Source organism: Malurus melanocephalus, unplaced genomic scaffold (genome assembly GCF_030028575.1).
Source record: "Malurus melanocephalus ecotype Western Australia unplaced genomic scaffold, MMel_1.1 scaffold_594, whole genome shotgun sequence".
NCBI lineage: Eukaryota > Metazoa > Chordata > Aves > Passeriformes > Maluridae > Malurus > Malurus melanocephalus.
In genome coordinates this window covers 274,665-299,964 of record NW_026623826.1, presented here as the reverse complement: position 1 = coordinate 299,964, position 25,300 = coordinate 274,665, and the positions used below count along the sequence as shown (strand labels likewise).

Below are 25,300 nucleotides of genomic sequence, written 5' to 3'. Positions count from 1 at the left end.
GCAACGMACTGAGGTTCAGGCCTGAATTTGCACAATGTTCTATTAAGTCTGGACATGGAGAAGATGGAGCTGCCCGATTCCCATCTGTGAATTCTATTTGTGTGTCAGAGCTGGGACAAACCTTCCTGCCCAGGCAGGYACCTGATCACCCTGACCTGCTGCACCTGGAAAGCCGGAACTAATGTCAYACAGAGGTCTGCGTGTGGCAGGTCTGACTTATTGAGGAAACCCATCAGACTGAGTAACACAAAAAGGCCCATCCTAATGCTTGAAATGCATTTAATTTAATGCAGTCACATCATTCAGTGCTTGGCAAAACCAAACAAGAGCTAAAATGAGCTACTTTAAAGGCTTCCATCAAGGATGAGACAAATGCCAAGTGCAAATTGAGTGGTTGGAGGGGAGAGGGTGTAATGAAAAAGGAAAAATGCAATTTATCAGAGATCTTAGGTAATCAAAAGACTTAAGCCATAAAAGAAATAAGCTCTGTCCATATTCAAGACTATGAAGCTCTGYCCATATTCAGGACTATGCATGTCASAATCATATGGCTATCAAGAAAGAGCTCTGCACAAACATCTGTGTAGAACTGCTACACTCTCGGTGCGTGGCATGGTCCAGTATTGGCACCTAGAGTCAAAAACAAATTGGGTGATCACATTTTCAGTGTTGATGTGTGTTAGAAGGCTTAGCTAAATAATTGCTGTACTCAAGTGTGTTACTCYGCTTTCACCCAGGCTTTCAGGTCTTTGCTCCCACAAGGCTAAGACATGGAATATTAAAACACGGCTCAAATTCCAAGGAGTCTCTGCGAACAAGCAAATATATGGGGGAATCAAACGGCACCATCAACTTAGTATCTAACTCAGAAATCCCACCTTCCTAGATACTCATTTTTATCCAAAAACTTGGTGAGCCTGGCAGAAGGATTACAAATCCCACGTTTGAGTGAGGGTTGCTGTCTGCAGGGATTTGCAGCACTGGAGGAACTGTCTGCAGCAGCAGYACTGACCTGCACTGGCTGCTCACAGCTCCTTCAGCTGGCAGACACAGAGAAGCCCAGGTAAGCAAAGTGCTGCAGGACAGGCTCATTTCCTTTGCCTCATCTGAGTGGCTGAGAGCAGCTGCCCTCCGTGCCTCGCTGGCTTCGAGCAGGAAGGAATATTAGCAAAGTCACCTTGAGCAAGTGCTGAGCTCCCAAAATTTGGCTACACACTTTCTGTTATGCTGACAATTGATGGGTGCAGCAGAGCCAGGGCTGAGCACACAGCACAGCTTGGAGAGTCCATTTAAAGCAGGAAGAGAGATGTTATTCTAAAGCTGAGATAGGTTTATGTGTTTATTTTTAATCCCTGAAATCAGGTACATGTGATYATCACAAATTACAGAAAAGCATTGTAGCCACAGGTTCTGTAAAAGCAGAGAACTTTAGCCTTGATTCCTTGCGAGTCCACTCAAAAAATGCGCTCAACAACTAAATGCTGGTGATTCTATGAAATCCTCCAGCCTTGCTTACATAGATCTAGAGCCATTTATTTGGTATTCAACCACACAGTGACAAGTACAAATGCATAATTAGACCTATGAAATTATACAATCCAGTTTGCAAGGCAGCAGCAGTTGGAGGTTTTATTCTTTTCATGTTAATTCTTAGCACTTAAAAAACCTCATATGTTACAGAATTTATTTGAATCCAAGGTAGGAGGGGAGGTCAAAACACTTGGAAGGTTCTCATTATTAAGGTAATCCCCGATAATACTTAACATTTTCTTTCCATCTCAGTTCTGATATCTGTTTTTCACTTWTCATTTACATCTGCTGCAGCATTTGGATTTGTCTGGGAATCCTTTCAGGTACTGGGTTTGCTCCAGCTCCTGCTCAATTGGTGGGAACCCCTCCGTGGTCTTTCCTTGCTACAGGCTCAGAGATTTCCTGAGTGCTGAAGCAAACCCAGTGTCTCTTTCAGGCTGAAGAGAAGTGATTCCCCTGGTGAGTTCCCAGAGTTTTCTGCCCAGTGCAGATTTCAAGAGCTGTGCCTCGAGGCTGCGCACTCTGGCAAAGACAGGAGATAGATGCAACAAAATGCTGATCACATTTTTAGGTGAGAGATTTTCTCTGCAAGACTCACAGCCCCAAGCCAGAGTCCTAAGAAATAAGTGGTTTTTTTGAACACTTACATTTTGAAGATGTATCAGTAGCTGAAGCCTTACTGTAAAAGAAAGCGTTGAATGTTAGAGCCTTGTAAAACACAAATCACAYCTTGTGAATAGCAAAACAAGCGATGTGAATAGATCTGACTCCCTTCTTTTGAGATGAAGGACAGCCTTTGAGACTCTGCTTAGGTTCCTTGAAACTGAGGCAGAAAAGTGCAGGACACACAGTCCTTAACTGAACAACTGCTGGAGAAATTTGCAGGAAACATTCTGCAATAAAGAAAAGGATTTACCTGATCTGCTCCAGTTGGTCAGAGAGTCGATCTAAAAAGAAACAGAAAAAAAAAAGAGAAGAATGGTTAACAAAGCTGCCAATGAATTCAAATTTAGGACATGGTACCATCCCCACAGATCTCATAGTCAGAGATAAACTAGAAGGGGATGGGGCTGGGCAAATGGAGAGGATGTTTCTTGACAGTGGCACTGAGCACACAGAATTTGAGAAGCTGATGGGAGCAGGAAACCACATCAGACACAGGAGGAACTCACGTAGGAGCAGACCCCTTTCCTGTTATCCACAGAAACCTGCCCCCTTCCCCTTCCCTGTCTACCACTCCCAAGACCTCACATCAGCCCCTCACGCTCCGGTGGAAGGAGATGTCACCAGCCAGGATTGTGGTCCCCATTTCTCATGGTGTCAGCAGGGCTGGGTTGGGGCCGCTCACCTTCCGCATCGTCCAGCACAGATTTCAGCACCCACATTAAGTCCTCTCCCAGGTAATCGATGGTGATAGCCCTGCTCGGATCCAGCTGCCCTTTCTCCATGTCCACACTCTCAGTGCTCAGATCCAGACTTGCAATTCTAGGGCACAGAGAATCATTTCAYCAAGCAAAACCATCCAGCATCCAAAACTAACAGAATTCTTCACTAGGACTGAGTCTGCAAAGAGAAGAGGGCTGTGGCAACATGAATGATTGGGTTAAGAGCCCTTTGGGAAGGTTGAGTTCCAAACGTTACACATTGTTATTTATTTGGCAGTGCYTTTTGCTTACCAACCTGCACAGGAACTTTCAAATGCTGAGAATGAGAGAAGAGGAGGTGTTTTGATAATGTGTGAACAGGGCCTTGACTTGCTGCAGGCAGGCTCTTACTGCTGTAGCAGTGACAGAACAAGAATGCCAAGCATATTAAATGGCGTCCAGGTTTCTGGAAAATTACCTTGATCCCACAGGCTAGAATGTGACTTGAGGCACAGCTGTGAGTAACAGATTGTGCAGCAGCTCTGAGGTACATGGTGATTCCAAGTTATCCTTACAATCCAAGTTTGAACTCAGCTGAAGGAGGATCACTAATGTGCATCCAAGAGAGTGCTACTCTAAACACAACCCGTGGGCTTCATCTATGATAAAAAACAGTTTCCTGGTAATAAAAGCCAGTGGTTTTCATCAGAATCCAGCAAGGAAACCCAAAATTCAAAGGGAYCAGTGGAACAGCAGATAAGGATCTCTCCATCCCTGTTAATTGTGTGGATGTGGTGCCCTCTGGCTCAGCTGGAACAGGGAGCAGCTTTGCAGCAGCTTTTCAACATGGCATAGTGGGACACAGGGGCACAGGCTGTGCGGTTTAACCCCAGTCATCAATACCCCCTTTTTTCAAAGAAGAAAAAAAATGTTATCAAGTGAAACATACCTGTCTGAGACCAGTTTCAATTCCTTCAAATTGGAAAAAAAAAGAGAAAAAAAAAGAGAAAAAAAAAGAAATTATTAGTGTGACTTTTAGAAAGGGCAGGTGGCTGAGAAATAGGCAAACCCGTGAAGAAATGCAAAATACCACTGCTTACTTTGAAGAAGAGGAAAATATCTGGTTGCTCTTTTATCTTCTGCAAAGCTTGAAGATCCTGCTCAGCCTGGTCCCTCTTCTGTTCCATTTCCTTCCTTGCTTCAGCAATGCTTGCCAGGTCCCTTGCCTTATTACACTGCAAGACACGCAGCATCTTCTTCTCTTCATGATTTAAAGACTCAATGATCTTTGTCTTCATATTTTTAAACACTTCTTGTAGCTGAGAAGTCAGTGTTTTGTTTGTGGTCTAAATGAAGAGATAAGAAAAAGGGGCACTGGCTCAGGAACTCCACCCTTCAACTTAGTGCCTCTGCTTATCAATTAGGTTTGTATCTATCCTTTGCACTGGCTTTAGAAGGAAGCAGACAATAAACGTTTGCTTAGAATGTCTGATTCAACAGATGCTTTTGAAAATTAATCCTGATACAATAACAAAATCTGATGAATTGCAGCTACCAGTGTGAGAACTTACTGGTACATGCTGAAAATCCCACTTGTAGATAGAAATTGTTTTCCTTTTTTAAACAGGTAGAAAACCTTTAAAATACATAATCATATGTACAATCTATGGTCTGTCAGTCCTGCAACCTGGTCTGTGCAACCACAATAAAGGGTGGAATCCCCCAGCTGGCTCCTGCCGTGGAGAAGCTGGAAGGCTGGGATAAAGCTTGGCTTCTGGCAGTTTCTTAAACCTCTCTTAACCCCTTTCTCTTAATCTGCTTCTAATGGTATAGTTACCATCCCTCATTACTGGAAAACTGTGAAGGAAAAATGCTCTGAATTGGCAATAATCTGGGTACCAACCTTGACCTGMCACTCATTCTTCTGAAGCTGTTTTAGGACGGTAAGTACATCACTTTTATAATTCTGCAGCTCTGTTGTGATGTTGGAGAGTTTTTCCTGGTAGAAGGAAAGAGAGCATTGAAGTTCACAGCAGAAACAACTTCAAACCAGCCTGACAGTTTGTGGAGCTGGTGAAATGGCCACTGTCTCACACATCCCACTTCTGCTCTACAGCCCTGAAATTGTGATTTGTAACTTGGGGGATGAGGTTTGTCTGAAATTCATGTCACTGTGATGCTTCTGATAATTCCTGAGGAGGCTGTAACCTGTCCTGAGGTCCAGAGTGAGCYATTGCCTGCCCATGCACTGGGTTCCTGCACAGTTTTTGCTTGGACTCTAAACTGAGCCCAGAAATTTCAAATGCAAGGCAGTGAGTGAGCACAGGAAATGCATTTTATCCCCTCAGTCTCAGCTGATTCTGGAGCTGACAGCAGCTGGACTCAGAGGCACGAACATGGAGGCCCCATATCTCTTTTATCTGCTGGAACACTGGCTCCACAAAATTTGTGGCAGAGGGAGGAATCCCAAAACCACTGAGGCTGGAAAAGCCCTCCAAAAGTACTGAGCCCAACCTGTGCCAAATCCCCACCTTGCCACCCAGCCCTGAGCACCATGTTCAGTCCTTCCTTGGACACCTCCAGGGATGGGGACTCCAGCAGCCCCTGGAGCAGCTCCATCCAAGGTTTAACAACCCTCTCAGCGAACAAATTCCTCCTGATGTCCAACTTGAACCTGTCCTGTCCCCTCATCCTGTCGCTGGTTACAGGGCACAGCCTGATCCCCACCACGCTACAACACGGAGGGAACCCAAGGGAATGAACTCGAGAGGAAAAACCCCTGCTCTCCACCCGAAATTCGGCAAGAGCGGCATCCCCGGGGCTCTGGAAGAAGGGATTTCCTAATCTCTGCAGGAATAGTTCTCAATCCCGGCCAGAACAGCCCAGTGAGGGCGGCTGGCACTSCCGGGGCCGCACCTCAGGACAGCGAGACCTCCGCTGGCTCTGCCACGTTCCCAACCCTGAGGGACTGACCCASCCTTGTCCCGGCCAGCCCCAAACACCTCTCTCTGCTCTTCTCCATCTGCTTGGCTGTCCACACTGCTCTGGCAACGCAAAGGRGGAAATGAAGAGCMAATTCCAGCACAAGGCACCAGTGCCTTGCTGGGGCGGACAAGAAATTCCCAGAGCCGGGGCCGGGCTGCCCTCACACCCATCTCCATTCCCTGTGAAAGCTCCACCGCCCTTCCCGCGGCTTTCCCCCTTCTCACGGCCAGGGCAGGGACCATGGGGAGGAAAGAGCTCCTTACCAGCTGCTGSTCCCGTTCTTCCTTCATGGTGATCACCTCGTGGTGCTTGTGGGCCCCGGCGATGGAGCAGAGCACGCAGATGCACTGCTCCTCTWGCCGGCAGTAGCATTCCAGCAGCTTGCCGTGCTCCGGACACCTCCTCTCCGCCTCTCCGCCGGCTCCCACATCCACCAGTATGTGATCTTGCTGGAAACCCTTKGAGTTGTGTTTGCTGAGGTGGGCCTGGCACARGGACACCTCGCACACCAGACAGGTKACCACGGCCGGCTGGGGTCGATCCAGGCAGTACTCACACAGAACCGCATCCACATTCCACTCCTCGGAGCCCTCGTCCTGTYGGCTTTTGGAAGCGGTGGTCTGAAATGCCTTCACGATGCTGGCCAGCTGGAAATTCTTCTGCAGCTTCAGGGTGGACCCCAGGCGGACCCTGCACACGGGGCAGGTGTAGGGGCCCTGCAMGTCCTCGATGCACCGCCGGCAGAAGTTGTGACCGCACCTCAGGGACACCGGGTCCTGGTACAGGGACAGGCAGATGGGGCAGGTGAGCTCGGCTTCCAGGCTGCCAGGACTTTCACGTCCCTCCCGAGCTTCCGCCATGGCTGCAGTCACGGCGCCTCAGCGAGCACAGAGAAACGAAACTAAAACGAGCGGCAGGAAACCCAGCCCTGAGGCTGCGAGTCCCTCCCTTCCGAGTCCTTCTCTTGCGAGTCCCTCCCCTCCAAGTCCCTCCCCTCCAAATTCTTCCCCTCCAAGTCCTTCCTCCGCCCCACGCCGGGCACAGAAATGTTCCCTGTCCCGGCCCCATCCTTCCCTGCACTGACAGCCCCTTCCCCTCAGTCTTCAGCCGGGAGCAGGGAAAACTGGCGAGGGCATGAGATGAGACCATTCTTTTAGAGCCCGGAAAAATTCTCCTGTCCACGCCAGGGGCAGCAAATTAAAGATGAATGCTGGATGGGAAGAGTGTGAGCCAAGAATTCCCTCTGCCGTGCCTCCAGCTCCACAGCCACAAATGCTCCCTAGAGGTAAAATAAGAACCCAGAGGAATGTTTTCCTGGGACTTGAGGGAGGTCTACCTGCAAGCGGCTGACAGGAAAGCAGGGGTTGCTAAAAGCTCTCAGAAATAGGAATGCCCCTGTGTGATCTCATGAGCCTTGCCTCCCTCACTTGGTGCCTGCACCACCTGAGATCGGCCACTGCAGGGCCTTTCGGGAGGCCTGACTCTACCCGCATGTTTTTTCCCTATCATTTTGGTGTATCAAACGTAAAAAAACCCACCACAGCTACTCTCTTCCAAGACTCAACACGAATTTCTTTTAGATATGCAAACTCGTGGTATCCCTCAAGGTCCTCTTCATGCAAATACCCTGATTCAGTCCAAAGGCAGCAGAACCACAGGCAGCAAGCAGGAATATCATCCCTTCCTCCCTGTTTGGACAACTATTAGAATTTACTAATCCAGGCTCCATATGGCACACACTAAAAGCACAGGAGTTTTCCTCATTACTACTCCTTTGCYGTGAGATTTTTCCATAGGTGAGAACGTAAAAACTGAGGCAAGAACAAGGTAAGTGATCAGAACTCACAGGGGATGTGGCAGCAGCAGAGAGCAAGGGAAGGCAGGTTTCACTGCCCAGTCTCTCCTCTCTCCTCCCAGGGCAGCTTTTCTTCTGCACCAATGTGCAGGATGGAAAGCTGYTGCCTTAGATCAAAGACCAGCATTGCTGCTGCCTAGCTGTGTAGCAGTTAATGTTGTGCTGTCAACTTTTAGATAAAAAAAAAAATTGCCATTGAGTTTTGCAAGCTAACAATGTGACTTTAATAACATGAAGCCAACGTGGTATTTGATACAACTGAGCGAAAATGAACAATTTAATGGTATTTCCATTATGATTAACAGAACAAATAAAAGAGGAGCTCTTACAATAAGAGACAGGGTGCTGTGATATATCCCCTGTCCCAGCAGCCCACAATCGAATTACTGATTTGCCAGCTYAGAACAACCTCCGTGCAAGGCTCATAATTCCCAGGCCTGAAAACTCAAAATAACACTTTGTCCCCACGTCATTACAGGAGCTTCAACATGCTGATGGCAGCTTGGATGGGATACTTCAAAAGGATGGTTCCTGTYTCTAAAAGCCTGAAATTCTTCTTAGCAGGATCTCCAGTCTTGATAGACACATCATTTACCAGTGAGAGCGTTGCTTTGGYTGTTGACGTCTTCGGCCTAGGAACACACAGAGGTAATTGTGAGGCATCTGCAGGCAGCATTCAAAGCAGGAACAAACAATTCCAAGCTCCCATCAGCTCTGGCTGCCCTGAGTGTCTGGGATGGCACCGTGCATATTGTAGTCTTGTCCTGGTTTGGGCTGGGATGGAATTCATTCTCTTCTCAACAGCTGGCACAGTTTTGGATTCAGTAGAGAATAATGTTGAGAACACACTGATGGTTTGGCTGCTGCTGAGCAGTGCTTACCCTGAGCCAAGGATCTTTCAGTGCCTCATGCTCTGCCAGTGAGGAAGTGCACAAAAAGCTGGGAAGGAGCRTAGCTGGGGCAGGTGACACAAATTRGCCAAARGGATATTCCACACAATAGAGCACATGACCAGAAGAAGCTGATTGCTGCTCGGAAACAGTGGCTGGATGTCACAGAGCAGGTGATGGGGSTGCAATTGTTCTGTGCATCACTTGTTTTGGTTGGGTTATCTCTCTCTCTTCCCTCCTTTCAATGATTGTTACCGTTGTGATTGCTACTGAATTTGTATTTTGTTAGGCAAATTTACCAAATGAACTAGGAGAAGATCCAAATAAATTAGGAGAAGATCCAAATGAACTAGAAGAAGATCCAAAGGAAAATCCACCGCTAACATTTTGATATGGGCCAGAAGCTAAAGAGAAAAAACACATTATGATTAACAGACAATTGTGGAGATTTGAGGTTAGATTCTGTCCTGTGCTGAAGCACCATCCTGAGAGCAGACCCAGGGAAYCCTGACTTAATCAATTCAGTCAGACCCATTCAAGTGTCCCATTGTGCATGGCTCTGGCACTGTAGGCTGAGTTTACAAAGTATTGCAAAAGGGTAAAAGTATTTACATCTTAAGYGAACTCCACCCTGCTGCTGTTGTGATGAGTTTTCAACTTGCCCCTTGAAGCAAAGGCATGCCACAGTGGTGTTGCTATTATCTTCTCTTAATCCTCCCAGAAAAATCCTGGGACTTCCAAGCCTCTTTATCCATAGCCTACTTTAACAAAGTGTATTCAAGACACGCCCCAAAACCCTGAATCCCAGGAAAAGCTCCCTTTTCTGCACACACAGGTGAAAACAAACATACAGTGTAAAGAATTACCACTTCTAGAGGTACTCAGTGTACTTAGTGTCTCATTATAGTCCTTTCTTAAAGATTTATTGTTTAATTGACTTCTCCATCTTGCTTTTGACATAGTGAAATGAGCACTTACCACTAGCTGTGCTGGAAAACGAAAATGGTGAAAAGAAAGTGGGTGGTGTCTGTGAAGTTGATGGTGGCGGCCTGGGTGGTGTCTGTGAAGTTGATGGTGGCGGCYTTGGCTGAAAGCAGGACATCATGATTGGGAGGAATTGCTGGAAGTGCTTCAGAACAGCATCTGTTGTTGATTTATCCAAAGTAATGGGTGGCTTTGAAACCATCACACCATCCATTCGAGGAAGTGGCTTGTGTGGCCTAAAACATGCAGAAAGAATCACAGAACCATGGAATCTGTGAGGATGGAAAAGACCTCCAAGGCCATCGACTCCAACCTCTGCTTGACCTCCACCTTGTCCCTGGCCCAGAGTACTGAGTGCCATGTTGAGGCCTTTCTTGGACATCTCCAGGGATGGGCACTCCAAACCTCCCTGGGCAGCCCCTGCCAATCCTGAGCACCCTTTCCATGGGGAAATTCCTGCTGCTGTCCCCCCTGCCCCTCCCCAGCCCAGCCTGAGGCCGTTCCCTCTCCTCCTGTCCCTGTTCCCTGGAGCAGAGCCCGACCCCCCCGGCTGCCCCCTCCCGTCAGGGAGTTGTGCAGAGCCACAAGGTCCCCCCTGATCCCCCTTTGCTCCAGGCTGAGCCCCTTTCCCAGCTCCCTCAGCCGCTCCTTTGGCTCCAGACCCTTCCCCAGCTCCGTTCCCTTCCCTGGGCACGCTCCAGCCCCTCCATGTCCATCTAAGGGTCCAGAACTGGACAGAGCACTCAGGGTACGAACCCAGCAGTGCCAGCACAAGGGGACAATCACTGCCCTGTTCCTGCTGGCTGCACTGGTGCTGAGACAGCCCAGGAACCATTGGCCTTCTTGCCCACTGGGCTCATGTTCAGCCGATGCTGACCAGCATTCCCAGGTCCTTTCCCRCCAGGCAGCTTTCCGGTCACTGCTCCCCCAGCCTGGAACTGCATGAGACCGTTGTGACCCCAGTGCAGGATCTGGCACTTTGCCTTACTGAACCTCACACTGCTGGCCTTGGCCCATGGATCCAGCCTGTCCTGATCCCTCTGCAGAGCTTYCTGCCCCTCCAGCAGATCCGCACTCCTGCCTTAGTCTTGTCTGTGAACTTACTGCGAGTGCACTCGATCCCCTCATCCAGATCATCAATAAAGATATTAAACCTCAGTAAAAGCTTACCTGGCTTTAATTGCTGCAAAAGCCTGTAAAGACATTTTGAAAGCAGAATTAGCATAATGCAGGCACAGCCAGCCCTGGAGCTGTGTGTCTCTGTGAAGGGAGATGCTGACAGGTACCTTGGTGAAAAGAAGAGTGTCCTTCTGAYTTCTCAGAGCCTCCARCTCCTGAACATCACAGCTGACTGAATCCTTCTCCTTTTTGTGATCCTTCCTCTCTAGCTCAATCCGCTGAAGTTCTTGCTCCTTGTGGTCACTGAGAATTTTCTGGAGTTCTCTTTTTTTGTTCTCTAGCTGCCGGTACATCTCTCTGAACAGGTTCTCCAGCTGTTCTCTCTGCAAACTTTCCTCACTCTATTAAGAAAACAATTTCAAAACTGTAAGGGACATTTTCCACATGAGCTCTCACTTAGAAAAAAAATCTGTTTTTTTTTTTCTGGGATGAGAGAAGTAATTAAGAGTTGAAGGTTGGGAAAACAAAAAAGCCACACACCAGCCACTCACAAAGAGACACAGAATTTTAAGTTTAACTATGAATGTACCTCCCCAATGGATAAGAAACTTGTGCATTACCCTTTCTCAAAGCAAAAAACTCAAAAATACATGAGAAACCACCCAGGAATTAAAAAAACTTCAGAATCCACCATCTGCGGAAGGGCAAAAGAAAACTTTTTTTCATCTGTTACCAGCATGCAACCATTCCCAAAGTGGTATGGAACCTTGAAACAAACCTTTAGTCCCTCCTCTTGTTTCAGCAGGTTTGCTAGGACTTGATTCAGTGCATCTTCATGGTTTTTCAGTGTTTCCAGAGTGCCAGGAAAAGATTTCTAGAAATATAACCAGAGGGAGATACCAGGATAGGACTGGCATAATGCACGAGAGCAGCAGTTTTATAGACATGGCTTAAGCTAGACTTGCAGAAGGTTTGCTCGTTGCATGCTCTCAGGACAAATCAGCAGATAACCGTTTACTGGAAGGTTTTACCCCTGAACAAATGCCACAATTACAAACCCAAAAAAAAAGAAAATTTGAAGTTGAAAACTGTTTATGCGCAATAGGCACATATAAAGGTGTTTCCCCTGTTTGCATGTTTATTGCTGCTATTCYGTTATTCATTAATTTCCTTTGCATAAACGCAGCTCAGGGTCATTGCTGGCTCAGAAGTSCACCTGATGCCTTATCAATCAGGCTGATCTGAAAYASAGGCCAGACAAATTTAAGAGAATGAGAATAGACAACTTTAATCCAGGCCTAACAGGCCTACYGGTACATTAGGGCAGACARATTACACCCAAAATGGACCCCGAGTCACGAGATCTTCCCCTTTTATAAGTTCTGCCTTATTCACATATTGGGTCTTAATTCTCCAATGATCTTTTCAGGTGATGATGTCACCCACCCCAAACTCACTCCCCCCTAAATCGCTGTTTCCATATTTTGGGGCTCTGAGGTGTCCTTGGATTCAGGCTCAGAGAGGGATTGTTTTGTCTAAAGATGAGAGAACAGTAATTTTTAGTGCTGTACTAGAGAAGTACAAGAATACAGATGCATGAAAATACAGAAACTAAAAATCCTAAGGCATCACACCAAGGACTAAAGCTGCAGCCATGAGCACTCAATCCCAGCAGTTTGGCCAAACTCTTCCCTCAGGATGGGAAAAAAGCATTTATAACATCTTGTTTTATACCTCAAGGGCCAAACGCAGAGAGAATCCRGGACAAAATTAAGAACAGAAGCCCGGGATTGCAATTTAGCCCCATGCTGGCTCTGCAGTTCTGAACCTCGGGCGTTGTTCCAGCTCTGTAGCACGGGCAGCTCTCGGCAGCACAGACCCCCGGGGTTTTCCTGGTGCAATCCATGCCCGTCCCGGCAGCCTCTTACCTGAGCTTCGTCAAAAGCCTCCTCCAAATCGATGATCCTGTGGTCCTTGTGGGAGAGGACGGAGCACAGCATGCAGATGCACTCCCMGTCGTTCTCACAGAAGCACTCCAGCAGTTTGTTGTGCTTGGGGCACCTCCTCTCAGCCAAAACCTGAGCATCGCAGGGCTCCACCAACACGTGGTTCTTCTGGGCGCTCTTACTGTTGTGCTTGCTCAGGTGGGCTTGGCACAAGGAGGCTTCGCAGCTCAGGCACGTCTTCACTGCTGGCTGGGGCTCCTGGAGGCAGGAATCACACAGGATCACCTCCTCTTGCTGGCCCGAGCCTTCCCCCTTCTCCTCGCATTGCGCTTCCTGCTCTTCCTCCTCCTGGGGGGCAGGAGCCTCCATAAACTTCTGCACGATGTTGCGGAGGTGGAAGTTGGGCAGCAGCTCCCCGATGGAGGAATGGCAGAGCGGGCAATGGGGCGAGTCCGGCTGGCACCGCAGCGCCTGCTTGATGCACTCCCTGCAGAAGCTGTGGCTGCAGTTCAGGCACATGGGCTCCCGGTAAATGTCCAGGCAGATGGGACATGTCAGCTCTTCCTTCAGCCCGGCCATAGCCTTTGCCTGGGCCATGGCTGCAGCTCCGGGCAGGGCCCAGRGCAGGGGGAGGGCTCTGCTAGGAAKCAAAACAAAACTCTGACCCGTGGGCGAAAAGCTGCTGCCTCCTCCCCCTCGCAAGGGAGGGTCATGCCTTTCCTCYCTCCAGCTTCCTGCTTCTCAGGGCCACGTGGGCAAGGGCTGTGGCTGCCTCAGTATTGAGAAAAAAAATTATAACAAGTCGTGTTTGAGGCTTGTGAAGTCCTTTCGCTTTACCCGATGGTGCTTTGTCCGGTTGCAAGTGGTTATCTCACTTAAATACTGAGTGCCTGAGCAATGCTGATAAGAAGGAATATCCTGGCCACACCACATCCCAGGGATGCATTCAAAGAGAAAAAAAAGTTTTTGGAGGCCTGTGACCAAAAAATAATAATTTGAGGAATGGGATATTCCCCAAACAACCCCCTGAGACCCTCACAAGAACCCTACTCCAATGGAAAAGAAGCTCCAAGAAGTGATTTAAATATGCAAAAAAAAAAATAAAAAAAAAAAATCAGGGAATGTTGAGCATATAAGTATTAGTTTTGGGAAATGTAGTGAATATGTAAAAATTACATTGTTTTAAACTGGTCTGTTAGCAAGCTGTGGCGTGTGTAATAGAGAGTTACCCCCACATGCCTGGAGATGATGTAAACAATAGTAAATTCTAATACTGGAATTACAKTGTTAGAGTTTAATTCCCATTTTCAGTAACGACAAGACAAACTCCACGCAGCAGCTGGAGGCTGAGATATTTGACACTTCAAGGGGAGCATGGCAGAAGGTCCAGCCCTGCTTTCATGGGGCTGCAGAGATCAGGAAATGGAGCAGGAAGGAAAGCTGGGAAGAAACCTTGTGGGCAGGGAGATTGGCACAGCTGGACCAGCAGGCAGAGAGCAAAGGAACCAAACCTGTTCCTGTCTGCAAAGACACCAGGATGRACCTGGACAAGAACCTGATAAATGCTCAGTGGGCATTGCATGTGTCACAGGGAGCCCCCGGACACACCTGGGTGACACAGAGCTGATGTCCCTGCCAGGGAGCTTCTGTGCCAGCACAGCCTGGGGTGGGGCTGCGTGTCGGATGCCACTGCTCAGGGCACAGGTGGGAGCTGGAACTCTAAAAAGGAGTTAGAATTCCAAAAAGCARCCCAGGGCACCTCACGAGGCAGTGAAACGAAGTTCAAGCAGTGGGCATTCCACAGGATGAGGAGCAGGGGCCTGGGGTGTGCCACCCACACTGCCTGCTGCCCACCCTGCCWGCTTCCAGTCAGCCAGGGGAAGGGACCAAAGCTGTCCCTGGTCACAAAAGCTCCTGATTCCCTGCCCACAAGGCACACTGTGCCCAGCCCAGGAGATAAATTACACAGCCTCCCTCCCCTCCAGCAGCCACATGAGCTACGCCAAAAACAGYGCCTGTCTGTGGGAAAAGGAGCTGTTTTATCACAAAGTTGTGCCAAAATAAAAACAGTCCAGCTGGGATTTTTTCCAAATGATYGTTGGAAGTAATTGCTGGGACTAACAGAGCTGCTGAACTGATGTCAACATTCATCTAGGTCTGCTTGCAGGAATTATCCTCAATAAACAATTGTATTCAATAAACGTATCAGTGCTTTGTTTTCCAGGAGGCTGCCTGGGAATGAAGCATGGGGAGGCACAGAGCAGGTGGGAGGACAAACCTCAGCTCTGGGTCTGTCCCTCCCTGCAGACCTTTCCTTCGTGTGCCCCTCTCCCCGCTGGGAACCCACTCGTGGGCACCCTGACACTACTGCCCCAGCTGCATCCCCACATTTTCCCCCTCCAAGTTCACATTTTCATCTGTCCTGGCACTGTTGGCATCTCAGAAAAACATTCCTTTGGTGGCCTTGGCGCCTGCTGGTTTTGGAAAGCAGCAGGAATTGGGCTTCCCATTAGCTCCACACTCAGGGTGCAGCAGTGGCCGGGATGAGGGGCTGGATTTGGGATGAGGGGCTGGGTTTGGGATGAGGGGCCAGGTTTGGGATGAGGGGCCGGGTTTGGGGTGGGAGGCAGGGTTTGGGGTGAGAGGCAGGGTTTGGGGTGGGAGGCTGGGTTTGGGATGAGGGGCTGGGTTTGGGGTGGAAGGCTGGTCCCAGCTCTGGAGCTGGGCTGGGGGCTCCCACAGATGTGCTGGAGACAGGCAGGTGCAGAGCTGCTGCCTCAGTCAGTGCAAATCAGCAAAACCCAGCAGCTGGCCCAGCTCAGCACCTCGCARAGCTGCTCCTTTCGGGCTGCTGGCATCCTCCAGCCCAGCAGCATCGCTGCTCCATGCTCTGCACTAATCAGTGCAGCCTCACAGCTCCCTGGCTGGCATGGGGCTCCTGTGTGCTCGGGGGAGCTGTGCCCATGCTGGGCCAGCCCAGGCCTTCCAAATGTCCCTTCCACAGCCTGGACTGCCATGGGGACCAGGGCACCAGGACATCAGGACAGCAGAGGACACCAGGACACCAGAGGACACCAGGACACACTGTGCTGTGACACCACAACCGTGCCCCTGGGAGAAGTCTGGCTCCCAGACCCTGCTCTCCTGTTTCCAGGGGCTCTCCAGGTGCTGCATCACCGCCTGGAGTCTCTTCCACAGCTTTTCTTGCTCTCTTACTCCCACTGCAGAAAAYGTGAGGAGCATGCCCTGCTTCATTTTTAACCCACTCCATTCTTCTGCGAGGGGTCCTGTGGCAGCGGCACCACTCGAAGATCAGAGTGCAGGTTTTTCCTGTGTGAGTTAAACTGGAAGAAGCCACGCTTAAAAAAGCAACATCCAGGGATGTTCCCGGGCAGGAGCTGCATCCTTGGCAGCTGGGAGGCTCTGCCACCCCCTTGGTCCTGGCACAGCCCCACTGCCAGGCAGGCAGGAAAGCAAGAGTAATTCACCTCATCCCCGAGCAGACTTGCACTACAAACAAAAGTACAGCACCACAAACTTGTTCCTCTTTTTGTTCTTTCCACTTTATAGTATATATGTTATCGTTTATTTATAGGCAGATCACTTCACTATTTACAGTACATGAGCGTAGAGATTCTACAGTCTTTTTGATGTAAACAAGAAACTCCACGGCAGGGGAGTCTGGAAAAAGAAGCCAGTTCTGAAGTATTTACACAATTTAAAATAGAACTTTTATACCCACTGGATAGATATAGAGAATACATTGAGCGATTTGGTTAAATTATCTATGAAACTATAGAATCTGACAATGTAAAAATACAAGAAAACGTTCTCTCATTTTAGAAGGTAGACAGTTAAATCACACTAGAAATAAATCTCTTTTTTTTCTTAAAAATAATAACAATAATAATARAGGAAAGGCATAAGAATCCATGCCATCTCTTAAGGTTAAAGTATATTACATAAATAAGGACACAACAGAACGGAACTGGGGGAAAAATTAAGTGAAATATAAAAAAACCTCTACCAATAAAAAAAAAAAACCATACTAAAAACTTGATTCTTAATCATAGAAGGATCAATTCTGCCACTTTTACTTACTCTGCAAGTAGAAAACTGCAGAGTTAAGTAGTACTTACTCAGCATGAGCAAAGGAGGCAGAATTGGCCCCTAATAATTATGAGCAGTGTCCTTTTACTTAAAAAAAAAAAAGGAAAACACAGAATTTAGCTTTTCTTTTATAAATAACAAAGCAGATGTGCCCCTTTTTAGGTGAAATTCTTACACCTTTCTCAAGAAATGCATCAATTGAACCGTTCTCTCTCTTTCTCACATGCACTCACACACTCCCTCCCCAACTCCTGCTGCTGCCCCTGGCCCCGGGGAGGGCGAGGGAAGAGGAATGAAACCTCAAAATGAMCCCCCAAGGCTGCATTTGGCTCTATATTGCTTGAGATTGTCAGCAATGGACTTAGAACAGAAAGGGTGTCGGGTTCAGCTCCAACACTGATGGATCTCAGGACTCAGCAGACCTCCAGAAAGAAAAAAAATCCCGGAAAAAAAAAGGAAACTGTGTTGACCTGCAATTGCAAAGCTCATTTGCATGGCCCAGAGCAGAGATCAGACACTCAGGACTGTAACATGGTGACGGAGCTGTTCCTTCCACATTCCTGAAGGATGTGCAGCCCAGGGAGCTGCACCGAGGAGTCGGGAGAAACCTTGGCTTTGGGGCAGCACCCAACCTAAACCCTGGGATTGTCCTCTGCATTCAGCCCACACACTCAGAAACGCTCGCTCCTCCCTGCGGAGCCTCAGGGACATGCTGGATTCCAGCCAGAAACCCGGTGCCCCCCCTGAACAAYGAGTTTTTCTGGGGCAAACCTGTGCAAAACAAGCAAAGGGGCATTTTATCAGAAACTCTTCACATTCAGCATTTCCCCACAGCACCTGCAGGAAACGGCTGGGGGCCGTTCTAGACTGACRGAGTTTTACAAAAATAAATCTCCTCCTGACTTAYTGCCTGCCAGAATAAACCCTTTTGCTCCCAGTTTCTCCTGCCCATCCCACAGCCCTGGCCCTCGCAGGGGRCTGGGGTGTGAGGGGTCCCTTTTTGGGGAGCACCCACAGGCTGGGTGGGATGTGAAGGCAATCCTTGGAAAAGGGGGGGATCCCCAGTCCCTGGCAGCTCCTGCAAAGCTTTGGGTACCCCTGGCATCCCTGACAGCGGTGCCTGGGCATTGCTTTGCCCCTGCCCCATTTCCCTGCCAGCATCCAAACCACTCACTCCTGCTAAGGAGGGAGCTCTCACCTGCCCCTGTGCCCAACCCACCTTCCTGCACACTAGAGCACTGTGAGCTAAAGACACCTTTAGAGTGAAAAAACCCCACCAAAACGAAAAGAAAAACAAACAAAAAAAGTGGAAATTTATTTTTCACCCAGTCCTAAAAGGTGGGGAAGCCCCCAGGGCAGGCAGCACACAGTCCTGAGGGGCTCTAAGCATAGTGCATAAGTCCTGGAAAAGATTTTTTGGGGACGAGGGAAAACAAAGCATCCCAATTGAATGGGGAAAAAAAAAAAAAAGGAAAAACCCAAACGAAAAAAAGAAAACCCAACCCCACTTAGAGGCTTCAGGCACCACGAAGACCACTTATTGCATCTCTTCCTAGCCTAGGGCTGCAGTACTGATGAGCTCTGTGCAGGGCCAGTCCTCCCCTTCCCCAGCACCGGCCTCGGGACCCAGCAGCTGGGTTGGGACCCAGGGCACCGAGCAACAGGGAAACACTGGCAAATTCTGTATCTGGGTATGCCAAAACCAGTGCTTGGGAAGCGGCTGAGTGATCCCCAGGAGYGGGCTGGAGCCCCCCCAGCTCTGCACTAACCCTTCCCCTCCACCACCCTTGATGCATCCCCAGCAGGGTCCAGCCATGGGTGCCCCCGGCTGAGTGGGAGATGGAAGAATTCCACTTACTTTGCTTTTCTTTTTTTTTTTTTTTTTTTTTTTTTTTTAGGTATTTTTTTTTTTTTTTTTTTTTCTGAAAAACATCAGCACAGCACAGGACAGTACTACCCACCCTAAATGTGTCGCTATATACATTCTACATAAGCTCTATAGCAATCACATGTAAACATCATCATCGTGAGGAAATACTAGGACAGAAAAAGGCAAAGCTACAATGAGGCAATTGCCAATAGCAGATGCTCAGTCTCGGCCAGAGCTGCTCGTGTTCGCTAAGGTGGGATGGGAACAGGGGAGGTTTGGGGGTGGGAGAGACGCCAGATTTCACTGCTGAGGCTGAAATGGCACAAGGACTGTTCCCTGGCAGTGATGGTCACCGGCGGCGCTTGGGGACCCCGCGGTGGCCCCGGCGGTGCCAGGCTGGGTGGTGTCAGAACCGCGGCTCTCCCGAGGGAACAGCCAGGGGACTGTGCTGGTGTCGGCGCTGCCGGCATTGCTGCTCCTGCCGGAGYTCAGCTGCGCTCCGGGGCCATCCCGGCACGGCTCCGGCTCTYGGCACCGCCTCTTGTGCCGTGTCCGAGGCTTTGGTCACTCTCCCCGCGGGACGGAACACACCCAGGGAACCGGGGACGAAACCCCCATGTCATGGGCACAAGAGACCCCAGGAGACTCTAATCTATCTATTGGCAGAGTTAAGGCTATAATATTCTATCTACAGAGGATGGCTGAATCCCTAGTGGTCTCTGGGGCTCAAAAAAAAAAGGAGACAGTGGCAATGGCTTGAGGAGCAGCGAGATTCCCGCTACCTCGGAAAAACAGTGCCTCTGGCCGGCTGGTGGTGGGCTTTGCTCCGGCTGCTGGAGGGCTGTGTCCTCATCCCACATCACCCAGACATGGAGGGTGAGTCCACAAGCAAGTTTGACACTCGAGCATCCCTTAAATCCAGCGCTGAGGGCCCTTGGCCAGAGGCAGAGCWGTGCCACGGGGCACTGGTGGGCACGGGGACGGATCTGGGCAGTGGGTGGGTGCTGGGAACTGTATGGCTTATCAGCTACGGGACGGGGTGCTGGGTGGGGGATGTTCGGTGTGGGTGCTGTGCCCCCTGCCTCGCTGGATTTGGGGCTGGACTTTGGGCTGGATTTGGGGCTGGACTTTGGGTTGGATTTGGGGAGCACAGATGGGTCTTTTCACCCCACTTGCTTTGCAGGGTGTGGCAGCGAGTGCAGATCGAGCCACAGGGCCTGGCCACTCTTCCAGGCATCCAAGGAGCTGGAGAGGAGCCAGCTCCTCCACACGGAGCGGAGACATCCATCATCCCCCAGGCTGTGCCAGAAGGACCCAGCGGATCAGGCCAGGCTGGCTGCAGCCCCCAGCCCCTCTCTCTCAGCTCCAAAGGCAGCGGAGGCTGGAGCAGCACTGGCTGCAGGCAGTGCCTCCCTCTGCCACCCTCTCCAGCCTGCAAAGCTGCCCAGCCCTGGCTCCATCACCCACCAGGACCCAGCTCAGTGTSGGGGTGATGCTGGGGGGCTCGGGCCACGCCAGCACAAAGAATGGCTTTGACAGCAAAGTGGGTGACCCCAGGGTGAGCACCGAGCACCCCGGTTTGCCAGCAGGGGAGGCAGGGGAATGTCAGCTCCATGACTGCTCTGACCCCCCATTTGCTGAGTGGCAAGTGCCTCATTACAGTGCATAGTTAAAAATCAAGGAAGCGGTACAATAAATCTGAATTACAGTACATCTGAGCCATAAATACATTTTTTTTAAGTATATACTTTTTTTTTTCTTCTCTTCTTCTATTAAAAATTAGTTTATAATCCTGATTCTATTCACAATGAACAATTTCATCATCACACACTACGGACAAAAAAATGTTATGGTGAACACAGCTGCAACTCCACGGCGGGAGCACGGGGAGGGCTGGGAGGGGGAAGAAGGGCCGGGGTGCTCCTAGGCTCACCCTAAAACAACCAGTCAGAAGCAGAGGGGGGACTAACGTGTGGCAGTGAGACATCAACACCATGGGGACTCACAGACAGAAGCAGCTTTGTTCAATGTAAACATCGATCAGGGGACAGCAGTCTCTCTCTCGCGGGCGTGCTCTCGCTCTCTCTCGCTCTCTCGCTTGCCATAGACTGAATAATTTCTTTGAAAACGTAAACATATTGGAAGTGCCTTGACTGAGGTATTGAGGTATTCCTCCAAGGTTAAGGCTGTTACCGATGCAGGCTGAGCTGGGCCTCCTGCAGCAAGCTGTCGAAATCCATGGTCTCGTACTTGCTCTTCACCGGAGCCGGGGAGGACTCGTCCGTGCCGCAATCTGGGGATGGCAGGGACAGAAGGGTCAGGGAGAGGGGGATCAGCGTCCTCTCTGCCTCATGGGGAGGGAAACTGAGGCACAGCAGGGCACTGCCAGGCTGGGCACAGCAGTGATGGWGACAGCACTGGGGACACTGAAAAGWGCTGGGGCAGAGGGCCAGAGCCAGCTGGGCAGGTCACACACYGCTGACATTCACTCCCAGGGCTGCAAAACTCTGCTGGGTGCAGCTTTTTTCCTCTCCCCAGTCTCCCAAATCACCCACCTGAGCCACGAGCAGCTCCACGAGCCATARGAAAGGCAGTGAGCTTTTCCTGCASGCTCTGAAGGCGTTTGGGATYCCTGTGTGAGCTGGAACAGCTCTGTGCTGGYAACACAAAGCCTCTACTGCTTCCTTACCCAGGTCAGTGTATCTGGTCCAGAAGAAGCGCCCCAGGCCCCCGGAGCTGAGCTGGAAGTAGGGCTCGTTCCTCTTCCTTAGCGAGGGGCCGTTCTTCAGCGATAAGGCGGCGTGCTCCGAGTAGCGGTACGTGATGAAGCCGTACTTGTCCCCCCTGAGCAAGCACAGAAAGGATTCCAGATGAGATGAGCCCCACAGCCCTTCTGACCCAGCACCACAGCCCTGGCCCATCGTTCTTCCATTCCTCCATCCCACAGATGCCCTTGGATCTCTGGGCACAGTGAATTTCCTCGACAAAAGCACCGAGACCATGGGCTCAGCTGACTGAGGGGGTGATTTGGCACCTCCTGGCAGTGCTGATGGGGCCTGGGGAGAGGGGCTGTCTGCAGCTGCTGAACTCTGGAGCTCACTGCCCACCCACCTGTTAGTCCTGGACAGGACCTGGCACTCCACGATTTCACCAAACACCTCGAAGCGTTTCTTCAGCTCGCTGGAGCTCATACTGCTGGAGAGGTTTCTGACGTACACCACCCGGCCTTCTCCCTGCCAAAGCAACCAAAAGCTCTCAGGATTGGATCCTGCACCTCCGTGCTGCTGCTGAGCTGTTGAGGAGCCCCTGCAAGCCAGCACCAAGAAACACTGCTCTGGTCACAGGCTGCCATCCCCGGGATCTGGCTGTTTCGGCTCCACCCAGGTCACAGTGCCACCCCATGACAGCCATAACCAGGCTGCAGCAGCCACCGCCCCTTCCTTCTCTTGGAAAATTCTGCTGCATTCTTGCAGCTTTGAGCTTCTCCTGGCAAACGTGGGAGAGTTTCTCAAAAATTGCTAGGGGCAAAATCCAATTGCATTGCAGGAAAAGGTGCCAAAGCAGCAAGAGTGAGTGTGTGTGTGTGTGTGTGTGTGTGTGTGTGTGTGAACAACAGTAGGGAGCCCCAAATTCACTTTGCCACGAGCCTGCCCCTCGCCCAGCTCCCAGCGTGTGCCCATGGCTTCCTGGTGCTCGAGGATGCAGCGGGGCTGCATCTGGGACAGCTGAGCAGCTCCAGGGATTCCCCAGCTCACCCCMCAAACTGCCAGTGCCAACTGCACCGAGGCACCAGCGTAGGATGCTCTGGGCATCCCCGTGCCAAGGACTCCGTGTGTTGCCAATYGCTGGCGGCTTCCGCTGCTCGCTGGGTTCTCCTCTCCCCCTCCGCCCCCATGTCCTTGTTTAACACTGGCCTGGCACCAAGGGATGCTGGAGCCAGGGCTAATGGGCTCTGCTGCTGCTTTCTGGAGCAGAAGGAGCTAAGGGCTGGGGGTGCTTTGTGCCCAGGGGTCCCYGCTCACTTACGATGGCCTTTTCCCGTCTCTTCTCCAGCTGGCCCCGGGGCCCGCTCCCGCCCTGACACTGCTCGCCGTTCTCACACCTGCAAGGGGGGGACAGGAGGTCAGCCCGGGTCTGGGGGAGCTGCTGGAAAAGCTTCAAACAGCAGTGAGAGGCTGAGACACCCACGGCAGCAGGTGGGCACTTGGGGACACTGGCAGCAAGGAGAGACTGGGGTCTGGAAACACTGGAAAGGACACTGGAAAGCTTTTTCTCAGATGCCAGGGTGTCCCCAGCCAGCACTCGCCCCTTCCCATGCCCAGCTCGGGTGCCTGCCCATGCCCTGTCACCATGGAACCCCCAGCTGCTTCCTCTGGCCAGGGCTGATGTTTACAGCAGTAGCTGATACAACACCAGATATTTTTATAGTTTCTCTTTCATTAATTAGCATCTTTACTATTTAGGCCAGCAGGGCAGAGAGCGCCACAGCAAAAATTCAGGAGGCAAGAAGAGTCCCAATGTCCCCACAGCCCCGTACCTGAAGGGGYGTCTGCTGGCAGGAGACCGCGACCGGCAGCACGAGGAGCCCGAGCTGGACCTGCTCCGGGAGCAGTAATGCAAACTGGTCCTGGAAAGGGCGCTTCTCCTCAGGCACAGCTTGGTGTTGCCATGCTCCTCCTCCTCCTCCTCCTCCTCCTCCTCTTCCTCCTCCTCTTCTTCCTCCTCCTCATCCTCCTCCTCCTCCACAAGGGAGCCGCTCTCACTGCAGCTATCCTCAAAGACGGTGTCGTACTCGGGGGTCTTGCAGAAGACCATGTCCTCATCATCGAGGGCACTGTCCAGAAAGCCAAAATGCTTCGTTAAGCTGGCTCTGATCTCCTGGTCTCTCAGCTGCTTGACGCCGTCCTTCCACAGCATCTCTGTGCCCGCCTCCTTGCCGAGCTCCAGTCCCTGGTAGTGGGCGGCCGGGACCCTCCTCTTGTGCTCTGTCTCCAGCTGGCTCGGGGGSTCCCACGACTTGAGCACCTTCCTCTGCAGGGTGGCCTCGGGTTTCAGCACCTGGCAGTAGTCGTGGTCCCCGAAGGAGCGGGAGAAGGGCCGCTTGAGCACGCCCTGCTGCTCGGGCAGCGAGCGCCCGCCCGCCCGGCTCAGGTGGGCGAACAGCTCCGTCCTCTCCGGGTGCTTCCTGGGGGCTTTCCGCGAGGCTGCCACGTCCCCGGCACCCCCGGGGCTGGGGGCCAGCCCGTCCTCCTTGCCTGGCTCCTGGGGGATGTCTGGCTTGTACAGGTCCTCCTCGGYGGGTTTATACGGCGGGGTGGTGGGMGGCGTGAGACCTGAACCCCCAAAGAAAGGGCAGGAGTCAGCTCTGCCCCCTCTGTCCTACCCGGGCCCACCCCAGTCCTGGGCGGCCCCCACAGCCTCATCCAGCTGCGTTTGGGGGAGAAGGAAGGATGCCTTGATCCTTTCCCTCCTGGTTCAGAGAGCCCCTCTGAACAGCTCCTCTCACACCAAGCGCATCCCCCTGAGCCGTTCGTGGTGCTCGGATGTGGCAGCGCACAGGAGCCTCCTGTGTTTGCAGTGTGAAGGGGACAGACGTGCCCCCTTGGCTGGGCAGGCTGCAACTGATGACTCCAGGCTGAATTCAGGGTAAATGAGGCCCCTCCTAAAGTACGTTTTTTGCAAAACTAAAGAATTCAAAGCCTGTCCTACCTGCTGTCCCACACAGCTCCACAGTCAGCATCGGCTCAAAGTTTCTCTTCCCAAAGGTTGGGTCACTGCAGAAGAGCAGAAAACCAGGAGAGAAAAAGTGTTTAGGTGAACCACAACCCCAAACCCCAAAAGTAAGCTGAGAAAACACTGCCCACAAGTGAACCTCCCCCTTTGGCTGGTGCCTGACAGAGTGACCCCACAAAGGCAGCGGGGACAGCAGCTCCAGGGCGCACACAAAATGCCCTGGGCCGGGCACGGGAGTGTCCCAGCTCCTCACACGCTCTGGCTCCACAGCCCCATGCCCAGCAGCACAGCTCCCCTGCTCTGCAAACACAGCTCCCTGAGCTGGCTGTGAGGTGCTGCCCAGCCACACAACCCCCGGCAGCTTCCAGCCCCTGAGCCCTTCCTTCAGCCCCACCTGCACTTACGTTTGTGCCAAGGACAGYGTGAGACACCGGGGCGTTTCTGAAAGGCAGAGAGAAGCAGGTTACTGGGGGAGCTGTGTCCCTGCAGCGCCCACCGAGGGCTCTGCCCACTGCAGGGGCACGGCTCACGCTGCCAGGGCTGAGCCACTCCTGCACTCGCAGCTTGCTGAGGTTTTGGGGCACCACTGCAACTGAACCCCAGAGCCCAGGCCCAGGGTGAACCAGGAGGAATGGGGCAGCCTGGTCCCTGCTGGGTTATGGCCACACCAACTCCTGCACCTCATTAAAGGGATGGGGAAACTGAGGCAGAAGATGCCCATGGGCTGAAAAAGCATCCCAAAAGAGAGCAGACCCCCASCTCCCCATGCACAGGACCCCAAGGCAGGCAGCACAGGGGCTGCTCACAGCTCCACTGCCAGCTGAGTACCCAGCACCCAGCCAGCATCCTCGCCCACGGCAGGGATGGCACAGGCAGCACGGGCACGCTGGGGAGGGTGAGCAGAACGCCAGCCC

The 25,300-nt window shown here is 51.4% G+C and overlaps 3 protein-coding genes across 4 annotated transcripts in view; all 3 read right to left on the bottom strand.

Moving 5' to 3' along the window:
- Nucleotides 1-262: 262 nt before the first annotated feature.
- Nucleotides 263-6,807, bottom strand: LOC130583529 (E3 ubiquitin/ISG15 ligase TRIM25-like). 2 transcript variants are annotated; one of them, XM_057382953.1, is made up of 8 exons: nt 6,143-6,806; nt 4,798-4,893; nt 3,995-4,240; nt 3,844-3,866; nt 2,879-3,015; nt 2,447-2,477; nt 2,178-2,209; nt 263-2,052 (listed from the first exon to the last, which is right to left on the bottom strand). In XM_057382953.1, coding segments are annotated over exons 1-8 (1,164 nt in total). In that variant the 5' UTR covers nt 6,740-6,806; the 3' UTR covers nt 263-2,050. The 2 variants fall into 2 exon arrangements, with proteins under 2 accessions (XP_057238936.1, XP_057238937.1); XM_057382954.1 differs by lacking the exons at nt 263-2,052; nt 2,178-2,209; nt 2,447-2,477 and having other exon boundaries at nt 2,953-3,553; nt 6,143-6,807.
- Nucleotides 6,808-7,993: 1,186 nt separating this feature from the next.
- LOC130583528 (E3 ubiquitin/ISG15 ligase TRIM25-like) lies at nt 7,994-13,398 on the bottom strand. The gene is made up of 7 exons (XM_057382952.1): nt 12,656-13,398; nt 11,506-11,601; nt 10,895-11,128; nt 10,779-10,801; nt 9,603-9,844; nt 8,924-9,028; nt 7,994-8,366 (listed from the first exon to the last, which is right to left on the bottom strand). Exons 1-7 carry the CDS (start codon nt 13,268-13,270, stop codon nt 8,326-8,328), a joined length of 1,356 nt encoding a protein of 451 aa, XP_057238935.1. The 5' UTR covers nt 13,271-13,398; the 3' UTR covers nt 7,994-8,325.
- Nucleotides 13,399-18,707: 5,309 nt separating this feature from the next.
- PPARGC1B (PPARG coactivator 1 beta) overlaps nt 18,708-25,300 on the bottom strand; it is a 43,550-nt gene continuing 36,957 nt past the window's right edge. Inside the window, exons 6-12 of the mRNA XM_057382947.1 lie at nt 24,791-24,827; nt 24,363-24,427; nt 23,191-23,986; nt 22,680-22,755; nt 21,765-21,886; nt 21,343-21,497; nt 18,708-20,946 (exon numbers count right to left, since the gene is read on the bottom strand). Of these exons, the coding sequence (XP_057238930.1) occupies nt 20,843-20,946; nt 21,343-21,497; nt 21,765-21,886; nt 22,680-22,755; nt 23,191-23,986; nt 24,363-24,427; nt 24,791-24,827 (1,355 nt within the window). The 3' untranslated portion in view covers nt 18,708-20,842. The remainder of the gene's footprint in view (nt 20,947-21,342; nt 21,498-21,764; nt 21,887-22,679; nt 22,756-23,190; nt 23,987-24,362; nt 24,428-24,790; nt 24,828-25,300) is intronic.